General features: G+C 36.9%; 1 protein-coding gene across 1 annotated transcript in view; it reads left to right on the top strand.

The window, feature by feature from the left end:
- Positions 1 to 8,499: 8,499 nt before the first annotated feature.
- LOC110159335 (RNA-binding protein with multiple splicing-like) overlaps positions 8,500 to 15,928 on the top strand; it is an 89,877-nt gene continuing 82,448 nt past the window's right edge. Inside the window, exon 1 of the mRNA XM_055156530.1 lies at positions 8,500 to 8,925. Coding sequence (XP_055012505.1) covers positions 8,863 to 8,925 — 63 coding nt within the window. The 5' untranslated portion in view covers positions 8,500 to 8,862. The remainder of the gene's footprint in view (positions 8,926 to 15,928) is intronic.

Consider the following 15,928-nt stretch of genomic DNA (forward strand, 5'->3'; position numbering starts at 1 on the left):
AAAACATGGCTTAAAGCTCACAAGAATCCGTTTGAAGCAGTTTTAAATAAATATGACGATTTACAACAAAAAAAATTAAAATAATGACCTATGAGTTGTTATAATTTTTTACTAAATACCCAGAGAAAGAGCAATGTGCCCCCTTTAGAATAGTTGCTGTGATATTTGTGCGTCTATAGTTGGGTTGGTGATTCATATAGTGTGTTTCTTCTTCCAGGCGTTGAGCAGCAGAGACAGAAAAAGCCTCGTGTGGTGCCAGTGTGATGACAGAAAGTACCGGGATCACATGCAGCACAGTTAACCTTTAAACACCCTACGACAATAAGTAACTCTTTAAACACTTATATTTCCTACTTACTTAAAGGGGCACTGTGTAACTTTTCATCATGGAGATAAGTGCTGACAATAGGATGTTTTTCACGATTTAGAATAATAGAGATAGAGACGTTTGCCTTCGTTCACAATGGACAAAAAGAACTTTATGGTGCAACATAAAACAGAATAATAGTAAAATGAATCCATGTATCATTTGTTCATTTGTTTTTCAAAATAAAACCAAACATAAGAAAATGGAAAAAGCAACTGTTTTCTTCATTATTTGTCTCTAAAACCAAAATGAAAAAACAGATAATGATTAATTTTTTCAGTTTTTGATCGGACTAAAACAGGACTAAAACAGGACTAAACCAGGTCTAAACCAGGTCTAAATCAGGTCTAAACTAGAACTGAACCAGGACTAAACCAGGACTAAACTGGTCTCAGTCCCAGGTCTGGTCCTGGTCTCAGTCCTGGTCTCAGTCCAGGTCTGGTTCCAGTCTCGGTCTCAGTCCTGGTCTCAGTCCTGGTCTCGGTCCTGGTCTTTGTCCTGGTCTCAGCCCTGGTTTGGTCCCGATCTCAGTCCTGGTCTGGTCCCAGTCTTAGTCACAGTCTGGTCCCGGTCTTAGTCCTGGTCTCAGTCCTGGTCTGGTCCCAGTCTCGGTCTCAGTCCTGGTCTCATTCACGGTCTGGTCCCAGTCTCTGTCCTGGTCTGGTCCCAGTCTTGTCCCGGTCTGATCCCGGTCTGGTCCTGGCCTGGTCTTGGTCTGGCTGCAGTTTCAGTCCTGGTCTCAGTCCTGGTCAGGTCCTGGTCTGGTCCTGGTCTCAATCCTGGTCTCAGCCTCGATCTGAGTCCTGTCACAAAATCGAAAACTGAAAAAAAAACAAATCGTTATCTGTTTTTTCATGTTGGTTTTGGAGATAAATCCTGAAGAAAATAGTTTTATTTTGAAAAACAAATGATCCAATGATACACGCATGGAAATGTAAACTATAATTTAAAGTAATTAGAAGTACTTTGCCTGTATATATAAATACAACATATACAGTGTGGACAAAATAAGAGCAAAAGTAGCTGTGCAGATACATAAATTATTGTTGATGTTAGTTGTTAAAAGTTAATGCCTCACTCTGGAAAGTTCTGTTGATACTTTTCAGCTGATTTAGTTTACATTCTTCGGGGGTGTGACGCTAGCTGGAGGCTCTACTCTGTCTGAAGCTCTGTTACTCAAGTTGGATAAAATGATTTGTGCGCTTGAACAAATCTCTCACATTTAAAATTATCGTCATAAGCAGTTTTTTTAGTCACTCTTGGCTGTTTTGTTGAAAATCAAACTCCAAATTATGTATTGATCACAAATCCGTGTATCATTCACTCATTTGTTTTTCAAAATAAAACCAAAAACAAGAAACAGTTTTCTTCATTATTTGTCTCCAAAACCAAAGTGAAAAAAACGAAAAATTATTTGTTTTTTCAGTTTTTGATTTTGTGTTTAAATGAATAAAAAACAGCCATTTCCCGTGACTTAAACTGAAATGCCAGACTGAACCAGGACTAAAACAGGTCCGGGACCAGACCGGAACTAGACCAGGTCTGAGACCAGGACTGAGACTGGGACCAGACCAGAACTGAGTCCGGGACCAGACTGGGACCAGGACCAGGACTGAAAACTGTTTAGTCATAGTTTAGTATTAGTTTAGTCCTGGTTCTGGTTCAGTCCTGTTTTAGTCCTGATTGAGTCCTGGTTCAGTCCTGTTTTAGTAATTTTAGTAATTAATTTAAACACAAAATCGAAAACTGAAAAAAACAAATTGTTATCCATTTTTTCATTTTGGTTTTGGAGACAAATAATGAAGAAAATAGTTCTTTTTTCGTTTTCTTATTTTTGGTTTTATTTTGAAAAATGAATGAACGAATAACACATGGATTATCACAGGCTTGCAAAGATGTGCTTTTTAAATCCATTTTGTATTTTTTCTTGAATCTTCTGATGATTTTAAAACTTTTTGCTAGTGTTTGTTAATGTGTGCTTTGTGTCCCTATGGCAGGTACTGAACATTCCACCATAGAGATACACGTAGAACACCCCCTGCATGATGTCGCTGCAAAGTATCAACAGGCAACGCAACAACACCGCTGGAAAAGTTACACACTGCACTTTTAAGACTGGTTAGAAAAGATTGGGTGTTTGCTGTGCCTGAATGATGCAAGAAACATGTTAAAATATGCAAAGGTGTTTAACAAAACATCACAGGTTTTGGTATTTTCTGCTCAAAACAACAAAGCAAAGATTTTTCTGACTTTCTTATCATTTGTTTGCTACAACAAGACTAACAACGAACAAAAGAGGATTACATTCTACATTGTTCATAATCTTAATTGCAATCTTATAATGGCATGGGAGGGAGAATTAATTTATTATCATTAATTGGCGTTGTGATGGTGGATCGACAGAGCATCTTATCTCTTTATATAAACTGCTCTACAACTGGTCAAGTCCAAAATGTTCCCATATGTGGTTATTTTATTTCAGCTTCTAGTTATCTGAGGCATTTTGAGTACTTTTTCCCATTCAAAAGATAAATTTTCTTTAACAGTAAAAATCACGTAAAGGGACAGTCTGGAATTTTGGACATAAGGCCTCATTTCCTTGTGGGCCAGAGTGTTGGAGTCGTGTGGAGACACTTTTTAAAAAATATTCCATCCAGTCCTTGTATTTGCAGAAGTCACTGGTGCTAGGCTAGTGCATGTCAATGGCCATAGTTAGCCTGAAACTAAAAACAGTCTTACCCACTCCACAAAACACCTGAAGCAAATCTATTATTATGTCAGACTGTCGATGTAAATGTCTGTGTTGATAGAATAATGTTTGAAATAAAATTAACCTTGCATCGCATGAATCGTCACGTGTTGAGGGACTATTTTCTCATATATTCATCCGCCTCTGGCAGGCTTTCTATCAGGAACTCGCTGCTGCTGCTCAGACATAAATCCTTCAAATGCAAGGTTGGTTTTACTTCTAAAATGATTCTATCAACACAGACATTTACATTGACAGTCTGGTGTAATAATAGATTTGCTTCGGGTGTTTTGTGGAGTGGGTAAGACTGTTTTTTGTGGCAAGCTAACTATGGCCATTGACATGCACTAGCCTAGCACCAGCGACCTCTGCAAATACAGGACTGGATGGAATATTTAAAAAAGTGTCTCCACACGTCTCCAACACTCTGGCTCACTAGGAAATCACAGCCTGATTCATCATCCGGTTTCACTTTGTGGAAACCGTCTGATCTCTTATCATTAGGATTTGTTTGCTCGACAGTAGATGGGTACTTTTTTTAATTTAACCAGTCACTGCTATTTGGTCATGACATATATATATATATATATATATATATATATATATATATATATATATATATATATATATATATATATATATATATATGCACTGCTAACAGGACCAACTGGTATATTAAGCTTTTCCCAAATCCCATTGGAAGAAGGACAATAACATCTTTCCCCTTGATAAAATTCACCAAACATTCTCTTTGTTCTGGCTTTAAATCCTCGATCTTGGGAATCGTTGACAACACAGAATATATGGCTCTTTGCTGACTCGCCACTCATTTTTGCGAACCATCTAGTGAATTCTGATTCCTGACCTAGTTGCTGGAGAGAAATGAAATTGAGCGGAGGCACTAGGTGGCTCCAGCCTGGCTAAGAAAATGAGGCCCTATGTCCAAAATTCCGAACTGTCCCTTTAAGTTGTTTTTATTAAATAATTTAACTTGCATATCTTTTGAATGGTGAGACGCCCTTAAAATGGCAAGAAATCCTTTAAAATAAATAATATATGCCTTGAATATCTTAAAGGCTGCTATGCTGTTGTGAGATTTTACTATACTAGGCCATGTTTTGTTTTATGCCTGCAAGTTCCACTAAAGAAAAAAAGTGAAAACGCTTTGGAAAATGTCTCTAGGCTACCTGTACAGCTAAACCTTCAGTTACGTAGACGTGCAAAGATGTATAGACTATAATATTTCCCCACATCAGTCAACAGCTCAGACAGAGATTGAAAGAATGTACCTGAGATTAAAATAACTTCCCACTGATCCAGGAGGTGATTAGTGATTGGCACCATTTTTCCACTGTCACCGTTTCTTGGCACTTGAGAAAACCTGATAAAGCTCAGTGGAGGTGAGTGCACAAGGTGGCTATGACAGGTTTTCATGTTTTTTTCCCCCCAAAATTATTACTTAGTTTCGATAGTATCTGTGTTAGATGTTTATCACAGTTGTACATCAGTTCACAGGCAGTTTGAGGAAATACAAAATGAGAAGTACAAAAATACAGAAAGAAGTGGTGAGTTCTAAAATCTCTAGCCTACCAATGTCATCAACACTGAAACTTCTGTCCAAAATACAGGGGAAATTTACGCACCAGAAACATATTTTTCTGATTTAAAATTATCTATATTGGGGACCAAGTCAGTGTTTTGTGAGTTTCAATTAAGTCTCAAGTCTTTGACCTCAAGTCCAAGTCAAGTCCCAAGTCAAAGACAGGCAAGTCCAAGTCGAGTCTTGAATCACTGGGCCAAAAGTCCAAGTCAAGCCCAAGCCTCAAGTCATTTCAAATCTTTAAACCAAAGTATCAAATATAGCTCAGATTTTTGCAATTTATATAACTTAAACAAATTTTTCTTATTTATGCAAGTATTTATATAAGAGTGTTTATATAAGAAATGCAAATTTTTCCTTTTTAAATGTCTTGTCAAGATCTTATTGTGAATCATTACGGTTAGAATAGAAAAAAATTCAGATTTAAAAGTGCTTAATCAATCAATCAATCAAGAACTTTATTAATCCCAAAAGGCAATTCAGTTTGCACATCTCTAGTCATGCACAATGTATAAATAATAAAAGAAAAAGAAAAACAGACGCTATACATTCAAACCTCAGTGCATCAGGGACACAATAGCAAATTTACTTTCCATTTAAAAGCTTTATGGCAGAAGGAATAAAAGATTTAGCGTAGCGGTTGGACTTAATAACAGTTATTTTAGTTTAGTTCTCTCTTGTGTCTGTTTTACTGCATTGTACTGTATATTACTGTATTGTATATTACTGTAGTACATTTGAGTATCACAGTATGTGATCATCCAAAGTACCAAAGAAAAGTGGGAGGGACATGTTCCAGTTTGTTCCTGTAAAATTCAGTACCACATTTATCAACTGTAAAGAGAAAAGTATTTTCTAAAAAAGATATTTAATTTTAGGAGAAACATCAAGTCTTCTCAAGTCACAGGCCTCAAGTCCAAGTCAAGTCCCGGGTCAAAAAATGAAGGTCCAGGAAGCGCTTCTTTTGAAACCTGAGTCATTGACCTTCAAGTCTGAATTGAATTCCAAGTCTTAGTCCATTTTATCAAGTCTCAAGTCTTAAAAATTGTGACTCAAGTCTGACTCGGGTCCAAGTTACGACTCACAGGTCCCCACCTCTGACTTTAAGCCATGTTAGAATGTTGTTACTTCCTCAAAAACAGACCTGGAGTGTTTTGTTTCACTGACACATGTTTGAGTAATCCTGCATTGTTAGTCTGTGTACATCTCCAAAGCTGAAAATGCACTGTTACGCTTTGTAATGTCATGTTTTGGTAACAGCTAGTATCTTTTACCTTTACTTGAGTAGGCAATTCCAGGGCTGAAATCATCTAAATGATTCTGTGTATGGAGTTTAAAAACAAGACAAGAACTCGGCCTAAATAAGCAGGGTATGTGTGTTAAATGTTAAATTAATGTGTGAATGAAACAAAACACAACTCCAGATGTTTGGGACGAGGAAACATTACAACATAAATCAGAAAATAACGTAATATGGGCCCTTTCACAAAGGAAGGCGTTATCGTTTATTTTCATTAGTCTAATCATAACTTTTGTGGTCACTCCTTTAGCGTAGATTAACATTATTTCAGTGTTGTGGAGTTACCTCTATGTCAGGGGTGGGCAATTATTTTTTCCATGGGGCCACATGAGAAACAGAAAATATTGTGAATGGCTGGTGCAAAATGTTTCACTCAATTCTGAATAATATAGCATAGTATTTCTTTATAAAAAGCAGTAAAGAGCATTGTTTTGATGAGCTGGAAAAACTGCTAAGAGTTTATGTTATGATTAAATAGGGGTGTGCAAAAATATCAATATATCGTATCATTTAATGTGATGATACAGTATCGACATCCGGGACTGCTGTGTCGATATATTGCCAAGAGTATTTTTTGTATATTTTACTTTGTTACAGCCCTACAATTTTGTTGTTTATTCAGAGGAAGGAAACTTGTTCATGCGACACATTTGACATTTTCACTGTTATGATGAGTAAAATGGGCGTGTTTCATATTAACTTTGCAGAAGAAGCGACTTAACAAAGACTTTTACTGTCACAGCCATGATTTAGCCATTATTTTTTATTAAACCGTATCAAATAGATTATCATATCATATCGAACAGAAAACACACTGTGTCAAGGTATGTATCATATCGTGGCCTATATATCGAGGTATGTATCTTATCGGCAACTTCTTAATGAAACCCAACCCTATGACTAAGCAATGAAAAAGTGAGGTTGCCTTACAAAAATGTAATTTAAAAAACACCTCTAAAATAAAAGCACTGCAGCTTTAGTCCATGCAAGAGGTAAAATATAAAATATGTTTGATGAAGAAAAGAGGTAGAGCACTTCACTGGGTCATAAAAATGTTAAAAATAGCAGTACAGGTGTTCTACAAGGGTTAAACTTGAAATCTTAACAGAATGTTACCCTTACTGAGATGTAAAAGTGCTCAAGGTACAAACCCGAGACACTCCGACTGAATATATTAAAAGTTCTTTATTACATGGAGCGACGACCAGCAAGATGGTCTTCATCAGGGCATAATGGAAGAACAGGACACACAGGTGCCATTAAATACAAATGATTATCAATCACATGACCACATCACATGACAATAGGAAAAGAAGACAACGAACAAAAGAAAAAACTAAACAGGTTGGTCAACCATGAGGAGGTGATGAGCAGACCCACCGAACAGCAACAGGATAAACAGGACATGCTGGAGATAAGGAGGTGTGTCCATCACATATGCAATTATAAATATACAATTAGACACCACAAAAATAAAATATGTCAGTCAACCAAAGAGCTGTATGTGGCCCCGGAGTTGGACAATGCCCAGATCTGCTCTACATAGTCTGTGTCACATTTGCCAAGACCAACAAGGAAGTAAAGTCAGAAGTGTCCCCATAACTTAGCTTGTTTTAAAAATTAACTAAAACTATACATACAGTCACTGAAATAAATGAATGGACCTGAAGCTCAAAAAGTGTATTCCTGCTTGAGTGAAATTCCCTTGGACTCTATGGACTCAGACTAAATGAGGGAAATTCTTATCTAGCCAGCCTGGCGCCACCTAGTGCCTCCGCTCAATTTTATTTCTCTCCAGCGACTAGGTCAGGAATCAGAATAAACTGGACGGTTCGCAAAAACCGTGGAAGTGCGAGTTCGTGCACCAGCCAATCAGCGAAGAGCCAAACATTCTGTGTTGGCAACAATTACCGGAGATCGAGGATTTAAAGCCGGAACAAAGAGAATGTTCGATGAATTTTATCTAGGGGAAAGACGTTATTGCCCTTCTTCCTACGGGATTTGGGAAAAGCTTAATATACCAGTTAACCCCATTAGTGGAGCATTAAGTACTTCATGACCAAACAGGAGAGACTGGTTAAATGATAAAACATATCCGCTTACCGTTGAGCGAACAAATTCTTACGCTGTGAGGTCAGACAGTTTCCCCGAAGTGAAACCAGTTGATGAATCAGGCTACTTGTTATCATCTTTAAATGCACTTTTTTATGCTGTTTTATTACTTTTGTATTGTATTGTTACTATATTATATGTTGTGTTTATGTTCCCTCATCCAGACATGTAAAAAAAAACTCAAAAAACATATGCTTTTTATAAATTTGTTTTGTAAAACCTTAAATCTAGACGTGTTTGGTGAAAAGATTAGTCTAACCTGTCACATATGCACTTTAAGCGAACTAACTGAGCGAGCCCCACCCTAGGGCCCTCCCCTTCCCTCCTCCTCCCTCCCTCCGCGCTCCCTCCTTCGCTCCTCTCCTCCTGACGCGACGATGGAAGAGAAGTTTGCCCGCGGCGCAGTCCACTGAACATTTTACTGTATTTCAAACGGAGGATCGCCAGCAAGAGCCCGCGGAGAAGCTTTCCTGGGAATGCGAGGGAATATCTGACAACATTTCCAAACGCGTCGCGAGTTTGTTTTTTCCCCCCTTCCAACATTAAAGCCGGTTCTTGGAGCAGATTGATGCCGCGAAAGTAGTGGGGAAAGCCCGGGTCAGAAGACAGCGGACACCGGCACGAGTGCTGGCTGCGACGGAGGGTGCTTTGTAGCGATTGACGTGGAAAAGAGGAGAAGAAAGGTGAAAGAAACAGACGAGAAGACATCGCTGAGAAAGTGATCAAGAGTCGACATGAATAACAACAAAATCGAGAAGGAAAACGAACAGACTGAGTTCACCAACCACGAAGAGGAGGTATGTATCCGGACGCACGCCGCACGCACCTGGCGCAGTTGTGAAGTCAGTCCTTGACCCGTAACCACAACTTAATTAACCCTTACGAACAAAACTCTAATCCTCCAAGAAATTCCCATATCCATACTTTGTAATTACGGCAATAATAAGCAACTTTAACAATATTTTTTTCATATCTAAAACGTGGACTACGCTATTTTTTTTTATCCAAAAGTTGTGTTAGTAATAATATGTCGCTGTACGCTTGGGTTGTGCTCTTCTGCTCTGCCTTTGTTGAATATTTTAAAACTCATTCAAATTTAAAAGTACTGTAAACCTCCTTTTTAAAGCTAGTCAAAGTAGAAAAAGTTGAAATTACGTGTGCATTTGCGTTATTTACAATGGACTAATCATGAAAACTGGAATATCTTGGATGTCAAATTGCCTCCTTGGTATTTCTATGAATTTTGGAGGAGACTGCAGATACTTAGCCCACCACTTGTGCCTGTTACTGTACCATAAAGCCAGACTTCACACATCACTGCAAAGCTGTACCAGTAAAGGGAATATCTTAGCCGGCATGAATTAGTTTTCACAGAAGCTAAGGGAGCAATTGGAGTTCAAACAACTGCTGCTGCAACATGTAGGCAATATTCCTTTGTATATCAGACCTATTACAATGAAGCCGGAGCAGAGGGGAGCAGGTCTCTTACTACTTTAATTACTACTGGAAAGAGTTCTCGAAATATCTTCAGTAAAAGTACAGTTACACGGACAAAAAACTGCTCATTCACAAGCCTACATTTAGGTGTACTACTTTAATTACCATCGGAAAGACTGCTCCTTTTCCTAGTAAAAGTACAGTTAAATGAATCATTTAAAAGCCTACATTTAGCTCTGCTGCTGCCAGAATTGTAGTAAGTGGAAGTAAAAGTGGAATAAAAATACTACTCAACGTACTTGACACTTTTATAACATCATATTAGATCAATATTTTACATAAAACTTAAAAAAAATTGAACTGTATGAAACCGAATGTAGTAATTTGAAACCAAAATCGGCATAATCTTTGGTAGAAAGGAGAGAGTGTGAGACAGTACTTATAATATCTATGATTTAGACTTACAATTACAGATACAAGGTTTAAAAATTTACTCAAAAAAGTTCTACTACTACAAAATCGACTCAATTACAGTCACACGAGTATTTGTACTTAGTTACTTCTCACGCCTGTTAATTACACATTAACTTGCAAGAATGTTTGTCTTGGTTTCTGGTGAAGTTTGTTTACGTTTCTAGAGGAGGACTGGACAATGGCCAAGTTTCTTTCCTGTTCAAACATTGAAATAATTGCACAATAGGGTTTCGGCTTTCTTAGTAAATACATGTGTAGTTCTTTGCATGGGGCGGTTTGCTTTGGCCCAGAGGTAGACTATCTCGCTCTAGTACCAATACTGATTTGTTTTTGCAGAGAGCCCTCCACATCTGCTGCCAAGTGATGTAAGAAAGGAAGGTATATAAGATGGTATCAGATATTTCTTGTGCAGTGATTAAATTAAGGCTGGATGTGCGTTCGTCGCTTTGTAACTGAATAGTGAAGCTGGTCTGATGGGTTGCCATATTGGGTGCACTGCTCTAAGTGGTTTCTATGGATGCTGAGAAGTACTGGTGTACAGATGATGTGGAGAGGAACTTTTAAGAAATCTAATGGGAAGAAAACTCAAAAAGCTTTACTAAGAGATTGCTACTGTAAAAGGAAAATTTTTAGGGTTGGGACATATATTGGAAAATGGATAATATCGCATTTGCAGTTCTGGAGATGTGTAAAATTACAATATTGAGTATTACATTAGGAAGTTGATTAAAAATAAAATGAGCACAATCATCTTGTGTAATTTCCCTAACAAGAAACTGGTGATTGATGATTTTTCTTCACTTTTGTGGTTAATTTACAGACATATTTGAGCACATTCATGATGCTTTTTGAAAATATCGTCTGAATATCACCATAGTCATAATGCAAAAAAAAAATCAAGATACATTTTTGCCAGTATCATTCATTCCTATATCATGAGTAGAGATGATCCAGGTTTTCTGTTCCAATACCGATGACGATACTTTGGCTTTAAGTATCTGCCAATATTTGATATCGACCGATAATTTAACTGATCACATAAGGTTAAAAAAAATTATCCAAATGTGTTTTGTAGCTACAGAACAGTTTGTAAAAATACAAGTTTAATATTATGAGATGTTTTGGGCCAACATTAGCTAGTAGGGATGTCACAATAACCGAAATATCGTGATATCGTATCGTCAAAAGTCTCACAATAATATCGTGGACTGTCACAATATATCGAATCACAAGTTCCTTTGCTTAAATGCATGGTTTTACAGTAGCAACAGCTTATAAACATTGGGAACTACATATCCCATAATTCATTTCAGTGCAGACACCATGAATATGTTTTTTACTTGAATTCTTGGGATTATGACGGAAATAATTCACACCAAAATCTTGTCAAAGCAAAAAAATGTCCTATCTACAATTATATTAGTTTATCCAAAATATCGCAATAAATATCGTACCATGAGATGCATATCATGATAATATCGCACTGATAGATTTGGATATCGTTACTTCCCTACTAGCTCTCAGATTGCCTTATTACATCAGTGTTTACCAAAATGGAATATTGACTGAACCAATATGTTGGAAGCCGATATCCAATCCACCAAAGTTTTAAATATGAGCGCCGATATCCGATACCCGATATTGTGATAGTACATTCCTGTTCATGAGGCATTTTATACTCTGTTTTATAGTTATGATCAAATCAATACAAAACCCTGGAATTAGGTCAAAATATGCTCCAGCAATATAATACTAAAATACAAGATTTTTTTTTAATTTTTTTAATCAAATCTAAGAATTTCAGATTGTCACTGATATATGAGTAAGCCTGCATTATTTTATTAGACGTCTACAGCCAATTCTGTGTCAGTAAAAGCTTTTGTAGAGTTTGACCTTGAGGGAGACGTTTTGTGTGGCATTTATTTAAAATTATGCGTTGTTTATGTACAAGAAATGTATTTGTTTTTAAAAAGAGAAAAAAAATCTATGAGAAACATGTACACATATATTTTTTGTCGCTCTGGATTTGAATTCATGATTTTCTGTGGTGATCAATTGGACAAAAAGTCTCAATATTTACTTATCACATATTACGACTGGTCTGAGCTAATATATGGCAGACCCTTTGTTCTGGTGATCTTTGTAAGGACAAAAATAGATCCAACTTGTGTCTTACAGCGTCTAGACAGAGGAGTAATGGCCAGAGAAATCTAATGCTTGTGAATATGTTTGGAGGCTATCCAGACTGGCACCAGCAAGAATTCACTTGAGTGGATTAAGGTACCTAAGGTTAAACAGTCATGATTTTATGAAAGAATATGTTTTGTATGCAGGGAGGGATGCTTTGTGCACACTGATGGAGAGGAGCAGGTGAAGACAAGATTAATGACTAATTTCTAAATACGCCGGGATGACTTGCACTTTCCTCAAGAACATTCAAGTTCATCCTCCGTGACTGTCCTGATTTAATTTTATGTTCCCATCTCGACTCAAACATACACAATGTTCCCCCATCAGTGAATCCTGTCCGCTGTAAAATGGACCACTGCTTGTTCTTAAGTAACTATAAACTACAACAGGCGACGTTTAAGAGGCTCGCTGGTATGATGCTCACATGTTTCGTAACGGCTAATTTATTTTCACAAATGTTTTTTATGGAGACGTTACATTTTTGAAACATGAAATTACATTATTTACCGGTACTATACTATCCCCCCCACTCTAAAACACACAGTTCACTCAATTGCAATTATGGTTTCTACATGATGTCACATTCTTTACAACGCTCAAATTGCTGGACATTAATTTAGTCCACTGGTTTACTTTGGATCGCTCCATTTCCTCCCAATTCAAAGCAATAAAACGCTTGTAATTAACAAAAATATACAAGCTTCTCTTGATTTAAACGACCTCTAAAGCTGTTGAGGAAGATGTGCAGGATACAGAGTTTATCAGACACATTTTTATCCCATGACAAAGTGAATTGTGATCGAATGAATAATATAACAATGAGCAAATGCCAAAGACTGCAGTTATTTAAACATGTAACTTTTTTGTTCAGATGGAGATGGCCACCTGCTGCTTTTTCAGTTTTTTTTTTTTTTTACACAGAAAATGTTCTGAAAAATGTGCATTCTTATTGCGAGCAAGCCCAGAAAATTAATATCAGGCCTTCCCAATTTTTTCCAGACATGCTCAGGTATTCCAGATAAACACATTTTGTTATAAGTTTACAAAAGTGAAAAGTTTATTTGTGATCTTTTAAAATCTTAATATCGGTATAAGTGATTTTGAAGTACAATATATTGTTGAAGAAAATATATTGAACAGCATTATGCCACTATATTCTAAGGATGTAACGATATCCAAATCTCTCAGTACAATATTATCACGATATGCATCTCACGGTACAATATTTACTGCGATATTTTGAAGAGGTGAATATAATTGTAGATAGGACACTTTTTTGCTTTTAAAATACCTTGAAAAGATTTTGGTGTGAATTATTTCCATCATAATCCCAAGAATTCAAGTAAAAAACTGATTTCTTCGCTTTTGCACTGAAATGAATCATGGGATATGTAGTTCCATGCATTTAAGCAAAAGAACTTGTGATTCGTATATTGTGAGATCCCACGATATTATTGTGAAACTTTTGATGATTGTTATTGTTACATCTCTATTATATTCTAATATACTATAACTAATACACTATATTCTAATACTACTCCATATGCAGTACTGACAATGAAAATGAGCTGCAGGAAGTAAATGAACTCAACCTTCTGCAATCCTATCATAGTACAGAAAAATAAATAAGTTTCCCATTAGTACAAAGTAAAAAGTACCCATAGTAAATACTGAACCCCAAAATAATTATAATGTATTGAACAATAAGTAGTGACAGGTTTAGTTATGGGTCACAGCAACAAATCAAATAACTAATACAGAAAAATCACGGTTATCCCAATTGTTTTTTTCCAGGAATGCTCAGCCCCCCCCTCCTCTCCGTCCCTTCACTTCTCCATACCCACCCATCTGCACTAAGCAGTTCAATGACTTGCACCAGTACAGCACAGGCAGCCTTGTACCTCCTCATGCCCGCTTCACTGGCCAAACTCACATGCCATCCCCAAAGCTCGATGACGCTTGCTGTTTATCAACCATGGTCCAGCGCTCCCCAAACAAGGCTCTGAATGCAGGTTTCAGCCTCTTATCTGGTGCTCTGGTTTGATAAGAGTTTATTATCAGGTGTTCTGGATGCTTTCACGTAGCACAGCACTCAGTGGTCACAGATGCAGCGCAGGCGACGTCCCAGTATGTAAAATGTTGAAGATATGACCAAGGAGCAGAGGCTTTCCACACCATATATGGGCACGTAGTCTTATGGTATGTCCCTATAAACATGCAGGCCCAAATATTGAACCATACACTTGAGCACATACAGTGAAGAATGTGCACGTGGAAAGTACTTCAGTAAACTGTTTACATTAGAAACACAAATATATTATTAAAGATGCAGTATCTGATAAAGCTAACAACAACTAACAGACGGAGACAGCACAGACTGTGGACTTATTTTATTTACCTCAAGTACTGCTTATATGTATAAACTGGGCTTTTAACAAATACAAGTACATTTTGTCAAATCAAGTAGGGCAGAGTGGGGTTGGTTATCACATATTTTACTCCAGATTAATCAAAAATGGCAAAAAAATGTACAAATATACTGATTGGTACACATATATGTAGAAGAAAATTAAAAAGATAAGAAATAAATATTATGAATAACACATATTGATATTTTACTAATCTGTGTATCATTTGTTCATTTCTTTTTCAAAATCAAACCAAAAATAAGAAAATGAAAAAAGAACTATTTTCTTCTTTATTTGTCTCCAAAACAAAAATGGATAATGATTTGTTTTTTTCAGTTTTCAATTTTGTGTTTAAATGAATATTGGAAAAAAACAGATAACGACCGTTTCCCGTTTAAGTGACTTAATCTGCAATGCTGAACTGAACCAGGACTAAACCAGGTCTAAACCAGGACTAAACCAGGACTAAACCAGGACTGAGACCAGGACTAAACCAGGACTAAACCAGGACTGAGACCAGGACCAGGACCAAGACCAGGACTGAGACCAGTTTAGTCCTGGTTTAGTCCTGTTTCAGTCCTGGTTCAGCTCAGCATCTGTGTTTAGTCACGGAAACGGGAAGCGACCATTATCCATTATTATATTATATTATTCATGTAAACACAAAATCGAAAACTGAAAAAAAACAATTGTTATCTGTTTTTTTCATTTTGGTTTTGGAGAGAAATAATTAAGAAAATATTTTTTCTTATTTTTGGTTTTATATTGAGGAACGAATAAACGCATGATACATGGATTCTTACTCATGCCCTATAGCCATTTGGTGCATCTTTTATCTTAGTAACTACTTAATTAGTTACTCAAGCTAAAATTATTTGTTTTACGATTTAAGTTTGTACATGTTACCATCTTTTCCCTTTACTAATCCTGTTGTGTAGTAAGTAGTGTAAGCTTAGCATCTGCTTTCATCTTTTAAGGCTTTACTTTGGAAATTACAAGTCATTTTGCGTGTGTCATTAGCGGGTTATTTAAAGACCCAAATGAGGTGACAAATTCCAGCCGTGTTTGGGTTATCATAAGGTCGCACAGTGGCATATAGGCCCAGCCGTGGAGAGCTTTCACACTTCTATGATTTAAACGCTATTCAAAGCACGGCGCTTAAAGATATCTAGAGGTGTGGGCACGTTATACAACCCGTGAGTGTATAAAAATCAGCCGAGCAGACCTGACCTTTTCACCTCTGCGTCGTTAGCCTTCGTACTGCTAACTCGTCTTTACTCTGAAGTGACCT

The sequence above is a fragment of the Boleophthalmus pectinirostris genome, unplaced genomic scaffold (assembly GCF_026225935.1).
Source record: "Boleophthalmus pectinirostris isolate CB_2022bp ecotype Guang Dong unplaced genomic scaffold, ASM2622593v1 HiC_scaffold_20, whole genome shotgun sequence".
In the NCBI taxonomy this organism is placed as follows: domain Eukaryota; kingdom Metazoa; phylum Chordata; class Actinopteri; order Gobiiformes; family Gobiidae; genus Boleophthalmus; species Boleophthalmus pectinirostris.